Below are 17,302 nucleotides of genomic sequence, written 5' to 3'. Positions count from 1 at the left end.
TATAATGTGCCTTTTGTGTTCTAAGGCACTTAAAAGGAGTGTTTTCAATATACAATATTACTGCAAAACAAACTGCTTAGACAATGAGATAGGTTTGAAGGAGTAATTGTAATGGAAGCTAGAGAAATGGCCAGGTTTAGGGCCTTGATAGATGAAGAAATGACCTCTAGATGGTGGAACAATTAAAATCAAATGCTTGGAAAGAAAATTGAAGAAGTTCTGTATTTCTTTATGGAGGTTTGAGAGACTGGAAAAGATTACAGAGATTTCATGTATGATTTAATGTATGGGAGAATATTTTTGAAGGGAGGGAAAAATAGGAGTTTTAAAATCAAAGTATTTAATCTGAGAGGCATCATAAGTCACTGAGGACCAATATGATGGGAAATAAGGTAAGGTGCAAGTTAGGAGATGGGCAGTATATATTTTAAATGATCTGAGTTTCTAGACTAAGGGAGGCAGGTCAGGAGTGTGTTGGAATAGTCAAGTCTAGGGCTACCAAAGACATGATTGCGGTATATGGCTGCAGATGCCCTAATGCTAATGTGAAGGAAAAGTTGAGAAGATAAAAAGAGATCAGAATAATGGTAGAAATGTTAACTCGTCAGTTTATAGTTAATCTCGGGGCAGATATGATATTGAAGTTCCAGCCATTCTCAGGTAACTACCAGGGAGAAATATAGAGTTAATGTTTGTGGAATGGAGCAGTGGATTTGATTATCTCATTATTTAATTGGGGGCATGTCCTGCTCAATTAATTTTAAATATCTGACAATGACAGTGGAGGCGTGACAGAACTAAATGGTGTCAGTATGCAGATAGAAATGGGCCTTGGTTTTGGATGATGTTGTCCAGGAGCAGTCATGCATATGTAAGAAAAGAAATTGCAGAAGATTCTGTGGCTGAATAGCTTGTAAGATAGCAAAGTGAATGTGCTTTTTAAGGTTGGAGAACAGTGGAAAAAGTATTTAAAGACCACATGGACATGTATAAAAAGCTACAAAGAAGTCTAAAGGCAGCAAAAAATTTAAACTTATTTGGAGGAACAGAGATTTGTTTATTTATTTGAACAATAATTTCAACTGCCCAGCGTTTATCTGGAAAAATGAAACTGATGATGATTGTAATAAACATTTTCTGGTTTCACTTCATTACAAAAGGTAGTTAAGTTCCTGCATAATGGAGAATCTAAAGGAATGAAACTGATTCTTCTTAATGAATTTCCTCTGAAATCCTCAATATGCCTTCCCTCCCCAGCTCCTTTTCTAGATCCCCCCAAATTATACATTCTGATCCTTCTATCATTGCATCTGGCCAGCCTAAACAAACGGCAGTGACACCATTGTTTCTGTATTTATTGTTCTCTATGAATGTAGAAACAGGCAGAAACTTTCAATCCATCATGTTCATGCAGGCTGTAAAACAGCAAACCAGCCTGTAAGTTTGTACATTATAACAAATCAATTGAAAGTTTAATAAGTTGATTATAATTTCTTTTTTACCCGCCCCTTCCATTATTCAGCTTCATGTCTGGTCCTTCAGTGTTCCAGTCTCACATACCCATTTTTCTGTCGTCTTTTTTTCTGTTAATCCTTACTGACGAAGTCTGTAGCCTTGCATCCATTTTTATTTTTATTTTAATAGATTCATCTTTTGTCTTATGCCTGCATAAATCCCAAATTGTCTCTGTATTGGCAGACTGCTTGTTGCACATCAGATCTTCAATGAGTTGCAGGTTCCTGTTGAATCAGAATCGTTTATTATCACTGACACACTGTAGGTCATGAAATTTGTTGTGTTGTGGCGTGGCAACAGTATAGTGCAAGCCATAAAAAATTGCTCCAAACTACAATAAAGAATAAAATAAATATGTAGTACAAAGGAGGAATAGTAAGGCAGTGTTCATGAATTCATGGAACATTCAGAAAACTAACGGCAGAGGGGAAAAGCTGTTCCTAAAGTGTTGAGTGTTTGTCTGCAGGCTCCAATCCCTCCTCCCTGATGGTAGTGATAAGAAAGCATGTTCCAGATAGTGAGGGTCCTGAATGATAGCTATTACCTTCTTGAGGCACTGCCTTGTGATGATGTCCTTGATTGTGGGGAGCTTTGTGCCACTATGGAGCTGTATGAGCCTCCGATCCTCTGCAGCCTCTTCTGATCATGTGCATTGATGCATTGCGAAGATGGTATTTTCTGACCTTAACTCAAAGCCTGTGCTGTTGAAGTTAATTTCATTTTATTTCTTAGCCTTGGGCTATGTGAAGCCATTGACATTAATTATGTCAGCCATGAGCTGCGGTGCACCGGCTATATCATCTCCATTGCAACCATCACTTACTTCAGCAACCAACTTTGTTCTTTTGCCACTCCCTCATTTCAGACTTTCTGCCAATGATACCCAGAATAACAATTAAAAGCATTGCCTGTTTTAGTTACATTGAAGCTCATAATCTCTTCATTAAATTTTAATATCTTTATTTTGTTTTTCATCAGTTCATTACAGCCCTCCTCCAAGATGTTATTTTTAATGCTTATGTGCATCCTTTCTTACTCCATTATTTATTTTTTGAGATACAGCGCAGAACAGGCCCTTACAGCCCTTTGAGCCGCACTGTCCAGCAACCCCTGATTTAACCTAGACTAATCACGGGACAATTAATCTACCAACCAGCATGTATTTGGACTGTGGGAGGAAACCGGAGCAACCAGAGGAAACCCACACAGTACGGGGAGAATGTACAAACTCCTTACAACAAGTGGCAGTAAATGAATCAGAGTCACTGGTACTGTAAAGCATTGTGCTCACCACTACGCTATTGTGCCACCCGGGGTTGGAGAACTTTTGTTTGCCTTTGTCTAACTCCTTGGAACTCGCTTCCTAAACCCTTTAATCCATTATTTCTACTTCTCATATCTCATTTTACACAAGTTTCATTATTTACCTGGTTTGGTGTTTCTGTTGCTTTTTCAGTGTAGGATACTCTGAAATGTATATTGTGCATTAAAAGTATGAGACATTGGTGCTATTTATTCTTTTATCTAGCAGATTGTTTTTGATTGTGTGAGAGAAATAAATGTCCTTATGTGGATGGTGCAAGGTTTTTTTTGCTTTTTTCCCATAACTGAATGGAACTACAGAGATTTCTCACGAGTCTGTGGGAGCTTGCCTGTGCCTGCTTGAGTACTTGCTGGAGCGACTGCAAAGCAACTCCTGTAATGTCAAACTGAAGGTTGGTGGTCTTTTCTTTTGGCTTCATGTATTCTTTGCCACTACAAATCAAGCATAGTTTTGAAGCCCTCAGTTCTCTGAAAATCTTGTTTGTCTTCATTGTTTTGTAAACGCTTTCCTGTTTTGCGGAAGTGTACTGCAACAATACGCCAACAAAATGTGATGTTAAGTCCAATGGCTGGAGTATGTGGATGGTGACATGTATGATGGTTACAACACAGCGTCAGTTTGTCCTGCAAGAGATCACCTATGTAATATATGGATCTATTTCTTTTTGAGCAATGATCAATTCCCCCCCCCAGCACTATGTATGGATCTGTTGTCTGCGTATGTGCTGTTTACAAATGCACATTGTTCTCTCTCTCGCGCTGCAATGTGAATACACCAGTTAAAACCATCTCCCATGTGTGTGCTTTTATTTAGTACATATGTAGTTGTGCACAGACACAACAACCTAGTTCATTGGGGTAGAGCCTCGTGAGTACATCAGTCTTAAAATGCCATCCTTCATGTTCCCTCAATTGCCACCTTTCATTTTATAGAATAGTTAGAAACAGAGTCAGACCACTGCACTCATGCTTGAGATCATTTAAAAGTTGAAAGTACATTTGTTATCAAAGTATGTACTGTCTACATTATACAACCCTGAGATTCGTTTCCTTACAGGCAGCCACAAAACAAAGAAACCCAAAAGAACCCATTAAAAAAAAAACGTCAAACACCCAATGTGCAGAGGGGAAAAAAAAGCAAATCATGCAAACAATAAATGCAAGCAAATAACGTTCTGAAGTCCACAAAGAGAGTCCATCTACAGAGCCTTATTTCAGGTCAGGGCCAACCTTGCAGAGCAGTGAGCTCAATTGGCCTATCCCTCACCTCCGGCCCTGACACCCTGACCTTTTCAGTCTGTCCCAGCACTTAAATCATTGTCCAAAAATTGGGTTCTGTCGCTTCAATACGCTCTGAGGCCTGGACCTCACCGCTTCGATTCACCCTGTACCTGACCTTTCCCATTTGGCCCACCCACGCTTAAATCAATTGAACCTTGGATCTTCCTTGCTCTCAGCGATGGGCCTGCTGCCTCGCCTCGGTTCTGCTGCATCGAATTGCCTCCAAGTCCAAAGGGAAATTACATGCCATTGTTTGCAATGATCGTTTACCAGAAAAAATGTGATTAAACATTTAGTTGTTTTCTTTGTTTCTTTGACCACCAGCCAGATGTTGCTGAGATTCACCAGCTCAAAAAACCACAGAGCTGAACAGCTTTCCAGCAGTTAGCTACAGTAATTGGATAGGGGCACTAGGACACATAAAAGCATGATCAATAAAGGATCTAAGAGAATTAGATAAAGTCTGTAGAGTGGTTGACATACTATGGTTTATAAATTTAGTTTGAAATGTTAATTTCATTGGCTTTTATATTGCCATGTATCCAAGAGGATGCTGTGATGGTCAGGAATGATGAGAAGGTTGGTGTTGACCTTCCCAAAACTTGATAAATTGGGAATTTCATTTGTTTTTATTTGTGCAGTTGTTTGAGCTGGTGATTCCTAATTAACCTTGAACATTGGGAGTTAATGTTCTATGCTTGACATTGTTCTTGGGCCAATTAATCTAAAATTGTCTACCTCAGGATATTCCATACAATGGGTAAATAGTTTTAATCCAACCAGCATTTAATTTATATAGCTGTTGTAACACTTTCTTTTCTCTCCTGGATAGCATAGAAGGATGTCTTAAGTGCAGTCTAAAATTTCAATAAGTTACTTGTAATAGTTATAATTTAGTTTGAAATTTACAAAAGGGACATAAAAGTTGGTGCCTTTTTATTAAAGCATTGCCTATAAAGATATGAGATTAAATTTTGGGCTAAAAAGGGAATAAGCCAGGGGTTCCCAACCTTTTTTATGCCATGGACCCCTACCAGTAGCAAAGGGGTCTGTAGAACCCCAGGATGTTTATGACTGCAACAAATGCAAAGTTAATTCAGGTCTGTGATTTCCAATCAAGTCTCTGCAATTTCCTTGATTTGGTTACCTTGCCAATGTAATAGAAGAACAACTCGTATATATAAATGAACTGCAGAAGTTATATTCCCAATATTTTGACATGGTCAGGGTTTTGTTTCCAATCATCTTGTGTAAGGATTCAACACCTACAACCTACTGTATCTGAGAAATCTCATTATTTATCTGGTTGTATGAAGATCAGAAAGAGTATCAAACCATGGATAGAGAAAAATTGACCGAAGTTCAAAGTAAATTTATTATCAAAGTACATATTTGTTACCATATACTACCCTAAGATTCATTTTCTTGCGGGCTTTCACAGTAGAAACATAGAAACATAGAAAATAGGTGCAGGAGTAGGCCATTCGGCCCTTCGAGCCTGCACCGCCATTCATTATGATCATGGCTGATCATCCAACTCAGAACCCCGCCCCAGCCTTCCCTCCATACCCCCTGACCCCCGTAGCCACAAGGGCCATATCTAACTCCCTCTTAAATATAGCCAATGAACTGGCCTCAACTGTTTCCTGTGGCAGAGAATTCCACAGATTCACCACTCTCTGTGTGAAGAAGTTTTTCCTAATCTCGGTCCTAAAAGGCTTCCCCTCTATCCTCAAACTGTGGCCCCTCGTTCTGGACTTCCCCAACATCGGGAATAATCTTCCTGCATCTAGCCTGTCCAATCCCTTTAGGATCTTATACGTTTCAATCAGATCCCCCCTCAATCTTCTAAATTCCAACGAGTACAAGCCCAGTTCATCCAGTCTTTCTTCATATGAAAGTCCTGCCATCCCAGGAATCAATCTGGTGAACCTTCTTTGTACTCCCTCTATGGCAATGATGTCTTTCCTCAGATTAGGGGACCAAAACTGCACACAATACTCCAGGTGTGGTCTCACCAAGGCCTTGTACAACTGCAGTAGTACCTCCCTGCTCCTGTACTCGAATCCTCTCGCTATAAATGCCAGCATACCATTCGCCTTTTTCACCGCCTGCTGTACCTGCATGCCCACTTTCAATGACTGGTGTATAATGACACCCAGGTCTTGTTGCACCTCCCCTTTTCCTAATCGGCCACCATTCAGATAATAATCTGTTTTCCTATTTTTGCCACCAAACTGGATAACTTCACATTTATCCACATTAAATTGCATCTGCCATGAACTTGCCCACTCACCCAACCTATCCAAGTCACCCTGCATCCTCTTAGCATCCTCCTCACAGCTAACACTGCCACCCAGCTTCGTGTCATCCGCAAACTTGGAGATGCTGCATTTAATTCCCTCATCCAAGTCATTAATATATATTGTAAACAACTGGGGTCCCAGCACTGAGCCTTGCGGTACCCCACTAGTCACCGCCTGCCATTCTGAAAAGGTCCCGTTTATTCCCACTCTTTGCTTCCTGTCTGCTAACCAATTCTCCACCCACACCAATACCTTACCCCCAATACCGTGTGCTTTAAGTTTGCACACTAATCTCCTGTGTGGGACCTTGTCAAAAGCCTTTTGAAAATCCAAATATACCACATCCACTGGTTCTCCCCTATCCACTCTACTAGTCACATCCTCAAAAAATTCTATGAGATTCGTCCGACATGATTTTCCTTTCACAAATCCATGCTGACTTTGTCCAATCATTTCACCGCTTTCCAAATGTGCTGTTATCACATCCTTGATAACTGACTCCAGCAGTTTCCCCACCACCGAAGTTAGGCTAACCGGTCTATAATTCCCCGGTTTCTCTCTCCCTCCTTTTTTAAAAAGTGGAGTTACATTAGCCACCCTCCAATCCTCAGGAACTAGTCCAGAATCTAACGAGTTTTGAAAAATTATCACTAATGCATCCACTATTTCTTGGGCTACTTCCTTAAGCACTCTAGGATGCAGACCATCTGGCCCTGGGGATTTATCTGCCTTCAATCCCTTCAATTTACCTAACACCACTTCCCTACTAACATGTATTTCGCTCAGTTCCTCCATCTCACTGGACCCTCTGTCCCCTACTATTTCTGGAAGATTATTTATGTCCTCCTTAGTGAAGACAGAACCAAAGTAATTATTCAATTGGTCTGCCATGTCCTTGCTCCCCATAATCAATTCACCCGTTTCTGTCTGCAGGGGACCTACATTTGTCTTTACCAGTCTTTTCCTTTTTACATATCTATAAAAGCTTTTATAGTCCGTTTTTATGTTCCCTGCCAGTTTTCTCTCATAATCTTTTTTCCCCTTCCTAATTAAGCTCTTTGTCCTCCTCTGCTGAACTCTGAATTTCTCCCAGTCCTCAGGTGAGCCACTTTCTCTGGCTAATTTGTATGCTTCTTCCTTGGAATTGATACTATCCCTAATTTCTCTTGTCAGCCACGGGTGCACTACCTTCCTTGATTTATTCTTTTGCCAAACTGGGATGAACAATTGTTGTAGTTCATCCATGCAACCTTTAAATGCTTGCCATTGCATATCCACCATCAATCCTTTAAGTGTCATTTACCAGTCTATCTTAGCTAATTCATGTCTCATACCTTCAAAGTTACCTCTCTTTAAGTTCAGAACCTTTGTTTCTGAATTAACTATGTCACTCTCCATCTTAATGAAGAATTCCGCCGTATTATGGTCATTCTTACCCAAGGGGCCTCTCACGACAAGATTGCTAATTAACCCTTCCTCATTGCTCAAAACCCAGTCCAGAATAGCCTGCATTAGAATCAATGAAAAACTACACACAACAAACATTCTGAATGACTACACCACTGTGCAACAAAACTGTCTTCTCAATCTTTGTGTTAATTGTTAGGTTCTCAAGATATTGCAGTATGTCTGCAGCCATGGTTCCCCTCAGTTTACATTGGAGCTTCGGAGAAACGCCACTCTTATTCAGGAGGTAATAGGTAAGAGATATAAAAAATGAATACAAGTTTTAAAAGATGCTGTTTCTCTTGATGTAACAAATTGACACCTTCAGCTTCTGCATATAAAATGATGGCAGATACGGCCCAGAGGATTTTCAAGGAACTTTAAGCAGAGTGAAAACGTAGAGTGTAAACGAATTCCATTTGTTTTCAGTTCCCAACAAATTTCTATTCCGTATTTCTAAATTAAATTTCTGATGATTGTGTGTTTAGTACTTTTCACCATTATTGTGTCTCACCTCATCATGGGTAATAAGAACCTGCATTTAAATATTTTCCCAATTGGAAGATTGTAAATGATCAGTAAAATATGTTTCTTATTACTTTATTGAACTAATAAACACTGATGTAATGTTATTGTTGCCAGCCCAGTTAAACTTGCAAAAAAATTCCTCACAGACGATGGGGACTGTCCAAACTGCAGAGCTGTCCCATAGACTAAGTAAATAACAGCCAACTCATGGAATTATGTATTTCAGCCAACATTCCAATCTCCTTCATCACAGTCCCTTTATAGATTAAGTTCACAGTCATGACAGAACCACCACTTGTACAATTGGGAAGGAGTTGCCCTGGGACTCCAGACGCCATGAAGCCAGGGTATGAAAAACTTCTGTTGATTACCACCTCCCTCTGTTGTTAAGTGTACCATATCTTTGTACTGAACGATAGATGAAAGAAGCTTGAAGGTAGCAGGAGCAGAATGCACTCTGGGAGGCAGGCTTCAGTGTCCATCATCAGGGGTGACTTGACAGTACAACCAGTGATTAATTTGGCCAAATGGAGAAGTACACGGTTATCAGACTGGATCCATGCATGGAGAGGGAACCATTGGATCTGCCCTTGATGGTGTTGGTAGGAGTGATCATCACTCCTGTAAATAGAACTCAAATGAGAACACGGGTTCCTTATATTGAAAGACACACAAAGTGCTGCTGTGTTCCGCCAGCATTTTGTGTGTGTTACTTGAATCTCCAGCATCTGCAGATTTCCTCGTGTTTGCGTTCCTTATATTGAGTATGGATAGAATGGCAATCACGAACAAAAGACACGTCAGTAGCTCCACTTTGTAGGAGGAAGAAGAAGAAGAATATCTTTATTGTCATTGTTGTGGAGTAATGAAACACAGTTTAGCAGCTCAACGTTTTGCAGCATGACAAAGAATATATACATAAAATAAACTCTAAAACCTCAGGAGTGCAGTCCAAAATTAGTAATATATGGATGGGGGGTTAGGACTATTGCACACCTGCCATTCCTGGAAGTGTGATGCATTTAGCTTAAGGAGATTTGGTATGTTACCAAAGACTCTTGCAAGTTTTTACAATTGGGAACATTTTGACTGTTTGCATCACTGTGTGGTTTGGAGGCTCCAATGCACAGGACCACAAGAGGCTTCAGAGGATTGTAGACTTTACCAGCTCCGTCACCGCTATAATCGTTGACGACGTCTTTAAGGGCACTCACCCCTTCTTGTTAGTACCATCAGAAAGGAGATACAAGAACCTGAGGACCAAAACTTAATGGTTCAGTAACAGCTTCTTCTCCTATGCAATGTCTGAATAGTCCATTAACTTATGAACACTACCTCATTATTTTTGCATAATTTTTAAACATTTATGTTAATTTTGTGTCTTGCACTGTACTGCTACTGCAGAACAACAAATCTCACGTCATATATGACGGTGATAATAAACTTGATTCTGATTCTGAGTACCCCAGCATGGTACAAAGACTTCTTCTGAAAACTAAATGCAATCATAGCCAAGCTGTTTCAGTACAGTTATCATATTCACACCTATGTAACTGGAAAATTGTCCATGAATGATCAGTCAGCAAAAAACAGGTTAATTGCTGCTTTTGTCAGTTACTGATAGAAGGTGTATGAAACTGTATTTACCTTGTCGGCACGTGTTCACAGATGTTCAGTTTGGACTTTATCACTGCTCTAGACACATTGTAGCCTTGGTCCAAGCCTGGGCTGAAGAATTCCAGTAATATTTGACTCAGTGTCTCCTATTCCACCTGGATAACCTACAAATTGATGGCACGAACACTGAATTTTCCAATTTAACGTAACCTGCATCCCGTGCTTTTTTCTTCCTTCTGCCCAACCCACTGAGTTTGACTGAAAGGAGATTTAGTAACGAGAACTAAGGAATAAACTCCCCACTAAGCAGGAGGGGGATGTCAGGCAAAGGGAGATGGCTGACGTTTAAGAAGTTAATCAGGATCTCAGTGTAGGAGTTCTTCAGGATAGTGTACTGAATCCATCAGCCTTCAGCTGTTTCAGCAATAATCTTCCTTCATTATTGAAAGACAAATCTTCAGTTAAAATCACATAATTTAAATAACATCCTCACACCATGAAGTAGCCTGTGTAACAAGATTTCTTCTCATTGCTCTGTGAATTGACTAATTCCTGATCTCGCGACTATGATCCTTCGTTTTAGATCCTGTATCCTGAACAAACGGCCTCATGGCATCTATCCTTTAATTTCTCTTAGAATCCTGTAAGCCTCATTGAGGTCCCATCTCACTTTACTAAAATCCAGTGAATATGAGCCAACTACATTCAGACTTTCCTGTTCAGACATTAGAAAATGCCTTTTATTGATTATTAAGCTAATTGAAATTATTAGAGGAAGAAAATGGACTTAAGAAATGTTTTTCTCTTTCTACTCAAAACATCTGTAACTTTGCCAAAAATGAAACATTGCGCTAATCACATTTCAGCAGTCAAATCAACTTAACCTATTTCTGAGAGAGAATATCCCAGGGCTACCTCCAGGGCTTTCTTAGGACCACAGAGGTTCTAAAGATGATTGACGTTTTCATGTGTTTGTATAAGCCTGAAAGATTTTTGTACCCATGTTCATTTTATGGCAATGACTTGAAAACGAGGTCATAATTACACTTGCGCTGATTGTTCATTACAAAACAAAAGAACTCTATTTCCTGATTAAACAAGGAGCCCAAAGTGTTGTGGAAAAATACAGATAGAAAGCAGATTTGAACACATTTATATTGTCTTTACTTAAGTGCTTCAGCAGCAGTAGGACCATATTTGGTTGTGACCATTTGAAAAGTGGCAATAAGAGAATCATAGCGCAAAAGGAGGTTGTGGAAGGAATTTTAAAAAGTTACAAACATTTGGATTGTTAAGAATAAACTTTGAGAAGAGATTGTGCCTGCCACCTATAAAATAGTTAGACTTATCATTATTAAAATGCAGGCAGAAGAATAGGCAATCAATGCTATGCTTCAAATATCGGCAGAGTAAATACAGCTAACTTAAAAAAAGAAATGTAGATAATAACACAGGTTTATGATACATGTTTCATTGTCATATGCTAGTATCTGTCTTACAAGTTTCTTTAAATTGCTCCCTCCGCTCTTTTGGAAGAGAGGCTAAGTCAACTGCTAAATTGACAGCTTAAACATGCCCAGACTGATGCTTCAAATGTTTGTGTATTATTGTTGAAGCTGTGATGAAGACAGATTATAGAGGAAAGAAAGTATTGAGCAATCTTAGCCTCAGCTAGGTGTAATGTTCAAATGGTACAAAATAAACAAAAAAGACGATCAGCAAGTTGGCAAGCGCATACAAGCAGCAGCTTCATCCACTGAATGGGGTATGTAGGTTAAAAATAATGATGCTGAGGTTGACCAAATGGGGCATCCGGATGTAGATGTGGTTGGTCCTGGGGAGAAACAGTTTCCCTGCTGAGGTCTCGACAGGAACTTCATGAGGTAAATGCATCTGATGTGGACAGGCTCTTTTCAACCCAGTTGGTGCTTGAGTTTACTTTTGAGGATGATGCATGTTATTTATATATCTTTTGCTCCCTCTGGTACCTCCATCTTAGTGTGTATTGAGGGTATTAAGTGTGGTGAGGATTTAAATGTGATGGTCACATGCTTTGGTACTAATCTTGATATTTTAATTTTTTTTTAAAGTATCCCAGTCTAATGATAGTTTTGATATTTTAATTAACAATATAAAAATTTTAGATTCTGAAGTTTTAGATATTAATTTTACAGGTCTATATTAAGTTGTAAAAGGTCAACAAGGAATAGCATTCTGGAGTCTTAAGGCTAATGACATTGCTTAGTGTTGTTAAAAAAAATGAAGATTGTGTATTCTATCAGGGGGTTATATTGTGAACAGTGCACTGATGAGTTGATGGCGTTTAATGTATTCTATAAACACTTTGTAAGGAAATACCTTCATGTGTTGAATAGAGTTTAGTATAAGCAGTGTAATAAGATCGATAGATAATACATTATTGCCTGCCCCTATGTAAAATATCAGGTCAATATAATTGAATAGATTGAGAGTATTAATGGTGGACAGGAAAGAGCTGTCTAGGTCAATTTGAAAGGGATAGGCACCTTCTTGTATGCAACACAAAGAGATCTTTAACTCAAAACTTATTGAATAGTCCAATGATGTTCTATAGGTTAAAAAAAAGCTACACCCTCATTTATTTATACCGAAGTGGACACAGACAAGTTATTAATTTGAATTTCAGCTATGAACAAAGAAAGAATATTAATCTTATGACTGGCATCCAAGAGAAACATCTGAGAAATCTGCATGTGTGATGGTTATGAGCAGGTTTTCAGTGCTAGAAGAGAAAGACATTGGGTGGGAATATTGAAAAGAATGAAACGGCTACAAACAGTGACAAGAATAAAAGTGTAGATAACAAAGAGTTGAGTTTTGGTATGGCAAATCTAGGTGCTTCTGGCCAGTGTCTAATGCCCCGTGATAGAGTGAGGAGGGGAAATGTGGGTTATAATAGTGTCCATCACACAGCTTCAAGAGGTATCAATATTAAGAAAAAATTAAAAGGCTGATCATGCTGTATTGTACCCCTGTCAAAAATTTCCAGCTTATTGATTTGAAGAGCAATAACACCCTTTCAAAAAAAGGTGTGAAGTTAAAGAGAAGAGAGTTTTCCAACTTGTGGACAAGAAAATGTTTTGCTAAATGTAAAAGCGAATACTTAGAAATGCAGTTGCTTAATTAAGACAAAAGAGCATTAATGAAGCATTTAATGAGCATCCCAGTTAATTTAGTCTGACCATTATTAGTCCGTATTTTAGAAGAAATTTATAATTTGTGTTCGGTAACAACTTGGCAAGTGTAGAAAGTTTGGTTCATGTATGTTGAGAATGAATAGTGTGAACTTATTAGTTGTTAGTTTGTGTGGCTGAGGTTGTAGAAGTTCTTGATGGTTTTTTAAATGGATAAGCTGCTGGCCAGGATTGTTTAAAACTTAGTGAGATCAGGTATGGGTATTGAGATTTTAGTACAGGCAGTCCCCGGGTTACGAACGAGATCCGTTCCTAAATCTGTCTTTAAGTTGAATTTGTAGGTAAGTCGGAACAGGTATATATGGTTCTTATTTAGTTCAGTTCAGTTTTTGTTTATTGTTATTTAGAAATGCATGCATTAATAAATGATGCGACATTCCTCCAGAATGATATCACAAAAAAACACAGGACAAACCAAGACTAAAACTGACAAAACCACATAATTATAACATATAGTTACAACAATGCAAAGCAATACCATAATTTGATAAAGAACAGACTATGGGCACGGTAAAAAAAAAAGTCTCAAAGTCCGGATAGACTCATCCTCCCATGCAAGCGGCAGAAGGGAGAAACTCTCCCTGTCATGAACCTCCAAGCACTGCCAACTCGCCGATGCAGCACCATTGGAAGCACCCGACCGCAGCGGACTCTGAGTCTATCGGAAAACTTCGAGCCTCCGACCAGCCCCTCTGACACAGCCTCTTCGAGCACCATCCTCTGCCAAGCGCTTTGACTCCACCCTGGCCGCCGAGCAACAAGCAAAGCCAAGGACTCGGGGCCTTCTCCTCCGGAGATTCTGGACCACACAGTAACAGCGGCAGTGAAGCAGGCATTCCAGAAGTTTCACCAGATGTTCCTCCATGCTCTCACGTCCGTCTCCATCAAATCAGGATTGTGCACAGCACCTTACTTGACAAATAACAGACATCACCACCGGAGTGGCCGCTGCGAGCTGCATCGCGCCGCCATCTCCTCGCCTTCAAAGAGCATGTTGGACAGACAAAAATAAATGGACTGCACAGGGAAGAGAAAGAGATAAAAAGTCACGCTGCAGTTTCAAAACAGCACTAATCTGTGTGCTGTTGATTAAAATTCTAGTAATGATGAGAATGACACAAGACTGGGTAGTCTTGAGGTTTATAATGTGACGACTATAATGTTATAATGTTAGCGTCAGTTAGTCAAATGTTTGTCTTAGTATATAATATGTATTTTACCTTCCTATGCAGAGCTTTTCTTTTTCTCGTCATAAATGGCCTTGTAGCAGCTGAGGCCGTTGGTAACTGAACGGTAAACATTGGTGAACCTCTCTGTATTAGGATCTTGCTCCTCTTACTTTGCCATCCCTGCTTCAATGAGGGGAAAGGCTTCAGCTAACTCTTTCATCAAAAACTTTTTCAGTTCTGGAGTTTTTAGATCCCAGTCTTCTTCCTCAAATGCTATCATCACTTTATCCTTTAAAATTGTGCCAATTGTTGACCGACAGTAGCCTAACGCTTTTCCCATGTCCGATGATGTTTCACCTCTTTCCGATCGCTTTATTATTTCCACTTTATTTTCAATCGTGATTGTTTTCCTTTGCATCACCAGCACGTGCATTGGATTTACGCTTTGAGGCATGGTTACAAGGGTAAATAAGAGAAAAATTTAAGCCAAGTACAAAGTTACACACTCAACACAGTGTTAATGGCAACGTGATCCGTGGTGGACGGCGTTCTCCTTCCTCGAGCCGACGAACCGCTGAAGCCACGCAATGTTTTCATGAGCGTCACCAAGTAGTGCGTGCGTTCGTTATTACGAACCATTGTATTTAACTGAAATTTTTAATATAATAGGCTTTATGGCAGTCTGTTCGTAAGTACAAGTTGTCCATAAGTCGGATGTCAGTAACCTGGGGACTGCCTGTACAGTTTTATTCTGTGGTAAAGTGATAAATAACATTTAACAGTAGTTAACTACCTGTCAAACCGCTCGTACTATGGAATATTGATAACTAGAGGCCTATTTCTATTAACTCCATTTTATGCAGGATTTTTACCAAATTTCTCACAAGGGATTAACTGAGGCAATGATCTTGAATAGTTCTCAAAAAGGCTGGGAACGTAATTGGAAAATAGTGATGTTAAAGTCTATTTCCAGAGGGCAAGAGGAATTGCAAGAAATTGGCTGTTGATTTATAGATCTAACTGAATATTTCAGTTCTGTGGGACATGTGCATCTGCAGCTAATGCCTGCTGGAAATATCGTGATGGATTGTGATGTCCTTCACAGTGTACAGCATTGATTTGATGCCAGGGTTGGCAATGTGGAGCTGAACACTCCAGCTAAAGCCCTGTGTTATTCATGCATGGCTGAAAGTGTATTCAGTTCAAAAAGATCTTCACTGCCCCATAACCTCTAATACTATTCAGGGGAATCATCACCTGCTTTCGAATTGCTGACTGATTTCTATTGCCTATGCTACGTGTGTACATCACTTTCTAAAGTTGCTCAGGTCTAAGGAGTCATGCTGAGAATGACTCATGCTTTCTCCCGTCAAGCCTGATGCACAAAGCAGCTGCTCCCAGGAGTGAATGCACTAAGTATTTCATGGCGGGATAGCAGAGCATGTGCAGGGAAAGTGGGGAGCCGGAGAGAGGCGAAGAGTTATCTGGAGTATGCCATAACTACTCTCAATGCTCGGAAGGAAGAGTTTGTCAGATGTCTGCAGTTTCAGTAAGAACATCTTCCCTGAATTCTGTCATCTGCTGCAACCACAATGGAGCCTCTCTAACAGGCACAGGCTGGGTTTTGGTACTGGAGACTAGCTTTAAATGGTGCCAGATTTGCACATCATCTCTCTACCCCCGCCTCCTCCCACATCGGAATGCAACAATTCAACAGGGTGCTTCATACTAACTGCGCACTGCAGTCATTGTAGTTAGCAGACTGCCCAGTGTTGGCATACAGCCTGCATTAGAAGCAACAGCCGTGAATTAAACCCAAACTCATTTAAAGGGGCTGCAGAATTTAGCCTTCATAGTCTCAGAATGGCCTGCTGAGTTTGTTTGACAAAGATTTCAGTATTTTGGCAATGAAATACTTTTTCAGCTATTATATTAAGTCTTGCACCACAATTTCAATTCTCTTACCTGGCTTGTTCATTGTGTCTACAGTTACTCTAAAGGCTGATTTATACTTGTGCGTCAATTCGACGCCATAACCCACATGCATTGTGAGCATTTATGCTTGTGAATTGGTGTGTCTGCGTCGCTCTGCAATTCGCGCACGTCACTCATGCGCACACACCTGCCCGCACAAGGCTTCATGGTCATGGTAGTCTTTCTCGGGGTAAACAAGTTTAAAGCGAGCGTCTTTTTTTTGTAAAAGCGAAATGTGTCCTCCATAATTTCGGAGGTTTGTAAAGCTTTATGGAAAGCATTGCAGCCAGAGTTCCTTCCCTGCCCTTCAGTTGGCCAATGGGAAGCTATTGCAGCATAGGAGGAAATGCGATGCTACCAAGCAGACCAATCACAGTTGTTGCAGTCTGCGTTGCTGCGATGCGCAGTTACATTTTGGGAGAGGTGTGCGTCAGGCCACGGCGTAGGGATCCGCATAGGCTCTGTGTAGGGCTCTACGGTGTCGAGTTGACGCACAAGTATAAGTCAGTCTTTAGTGAACACCATACTAGTTGCTGCGTCTAATTTTTAAAGTCAGATATGAGTTGAAACAGAAAAGGAATGTGTATTTGAATGATAATTTTATTGAAAAACAAAACTCTGACATGTCATTTGTAAGACTGTACTCATTCTTGGAATCAAAGTCATGCTTCTAACAGTCCTGTAGTTTCTAATTAGTAAATGGGTTGTTCTCTTTTGCCAGTTTTCAGTGGGCCACCAGATTTACTTCATGGAAATGCTTTATACCAAAGAGTACGAAAAACTGCAGAGGTATTTACATTCCTAAAGCTTGGTTAAATCAGTGTATTTTGAGTCCTATGTTGGCTTTCAAATTAATAATGTTTGAAATTATGGAATATTAGTTCTGTAGATGTTGTAATTTATATTTTGA

The 17,302-nt window shown here is 39.8% G+C and overlaps 1 protein-coding gene across 1 annotated transcript in view; it reads left to right on the top strand.

The window, feature by feature from the left end:
* The window catches only part of tepsin (TEPSIN adaptor related protein complex 4 accessory protein), a 37,428-nt gene that overhangs the window by 5,102 nt on the left and 15,024 nt on the right, over positions 1-17,302 (top strand). Inside the window, exons 3-5 of the mRNA XM_072241974.1 lie at positions 3,139-3,230; positions 8,032-8,125; positions 17,114-17,181. Of these exons, the coding sequence (XP_072098075.1) occupies positions 3,139-3,230; positions 8,032-8,125; positions 17,114-17,181 (254 nt within the window). The remainder of the gene's footprint in view (positions 1-3,138; positions 3,231-8,031; positions 8,126-17,113; positions 17,182-17,302) is intronic.

This window comes from Mobula birostris, chromosome 24, assembly GCF_030028105.1.
Source record: "Mobula birostris isolate sMobBir1 chromosome 24, sMobBir1.hap1, whole genome shotgun sequence".
NCBI classification, from domain to species: Eukaryota; Metazoa; Chordata; class Chondrichthyes; order Myliobatiformes; family Myliobatidae; genus Mobula; species Mobula birostris.
Note: the sequence above shows the minus strand (reverse complement) of the source record. Positions and strands in the feature narration are given on the sequence as shown.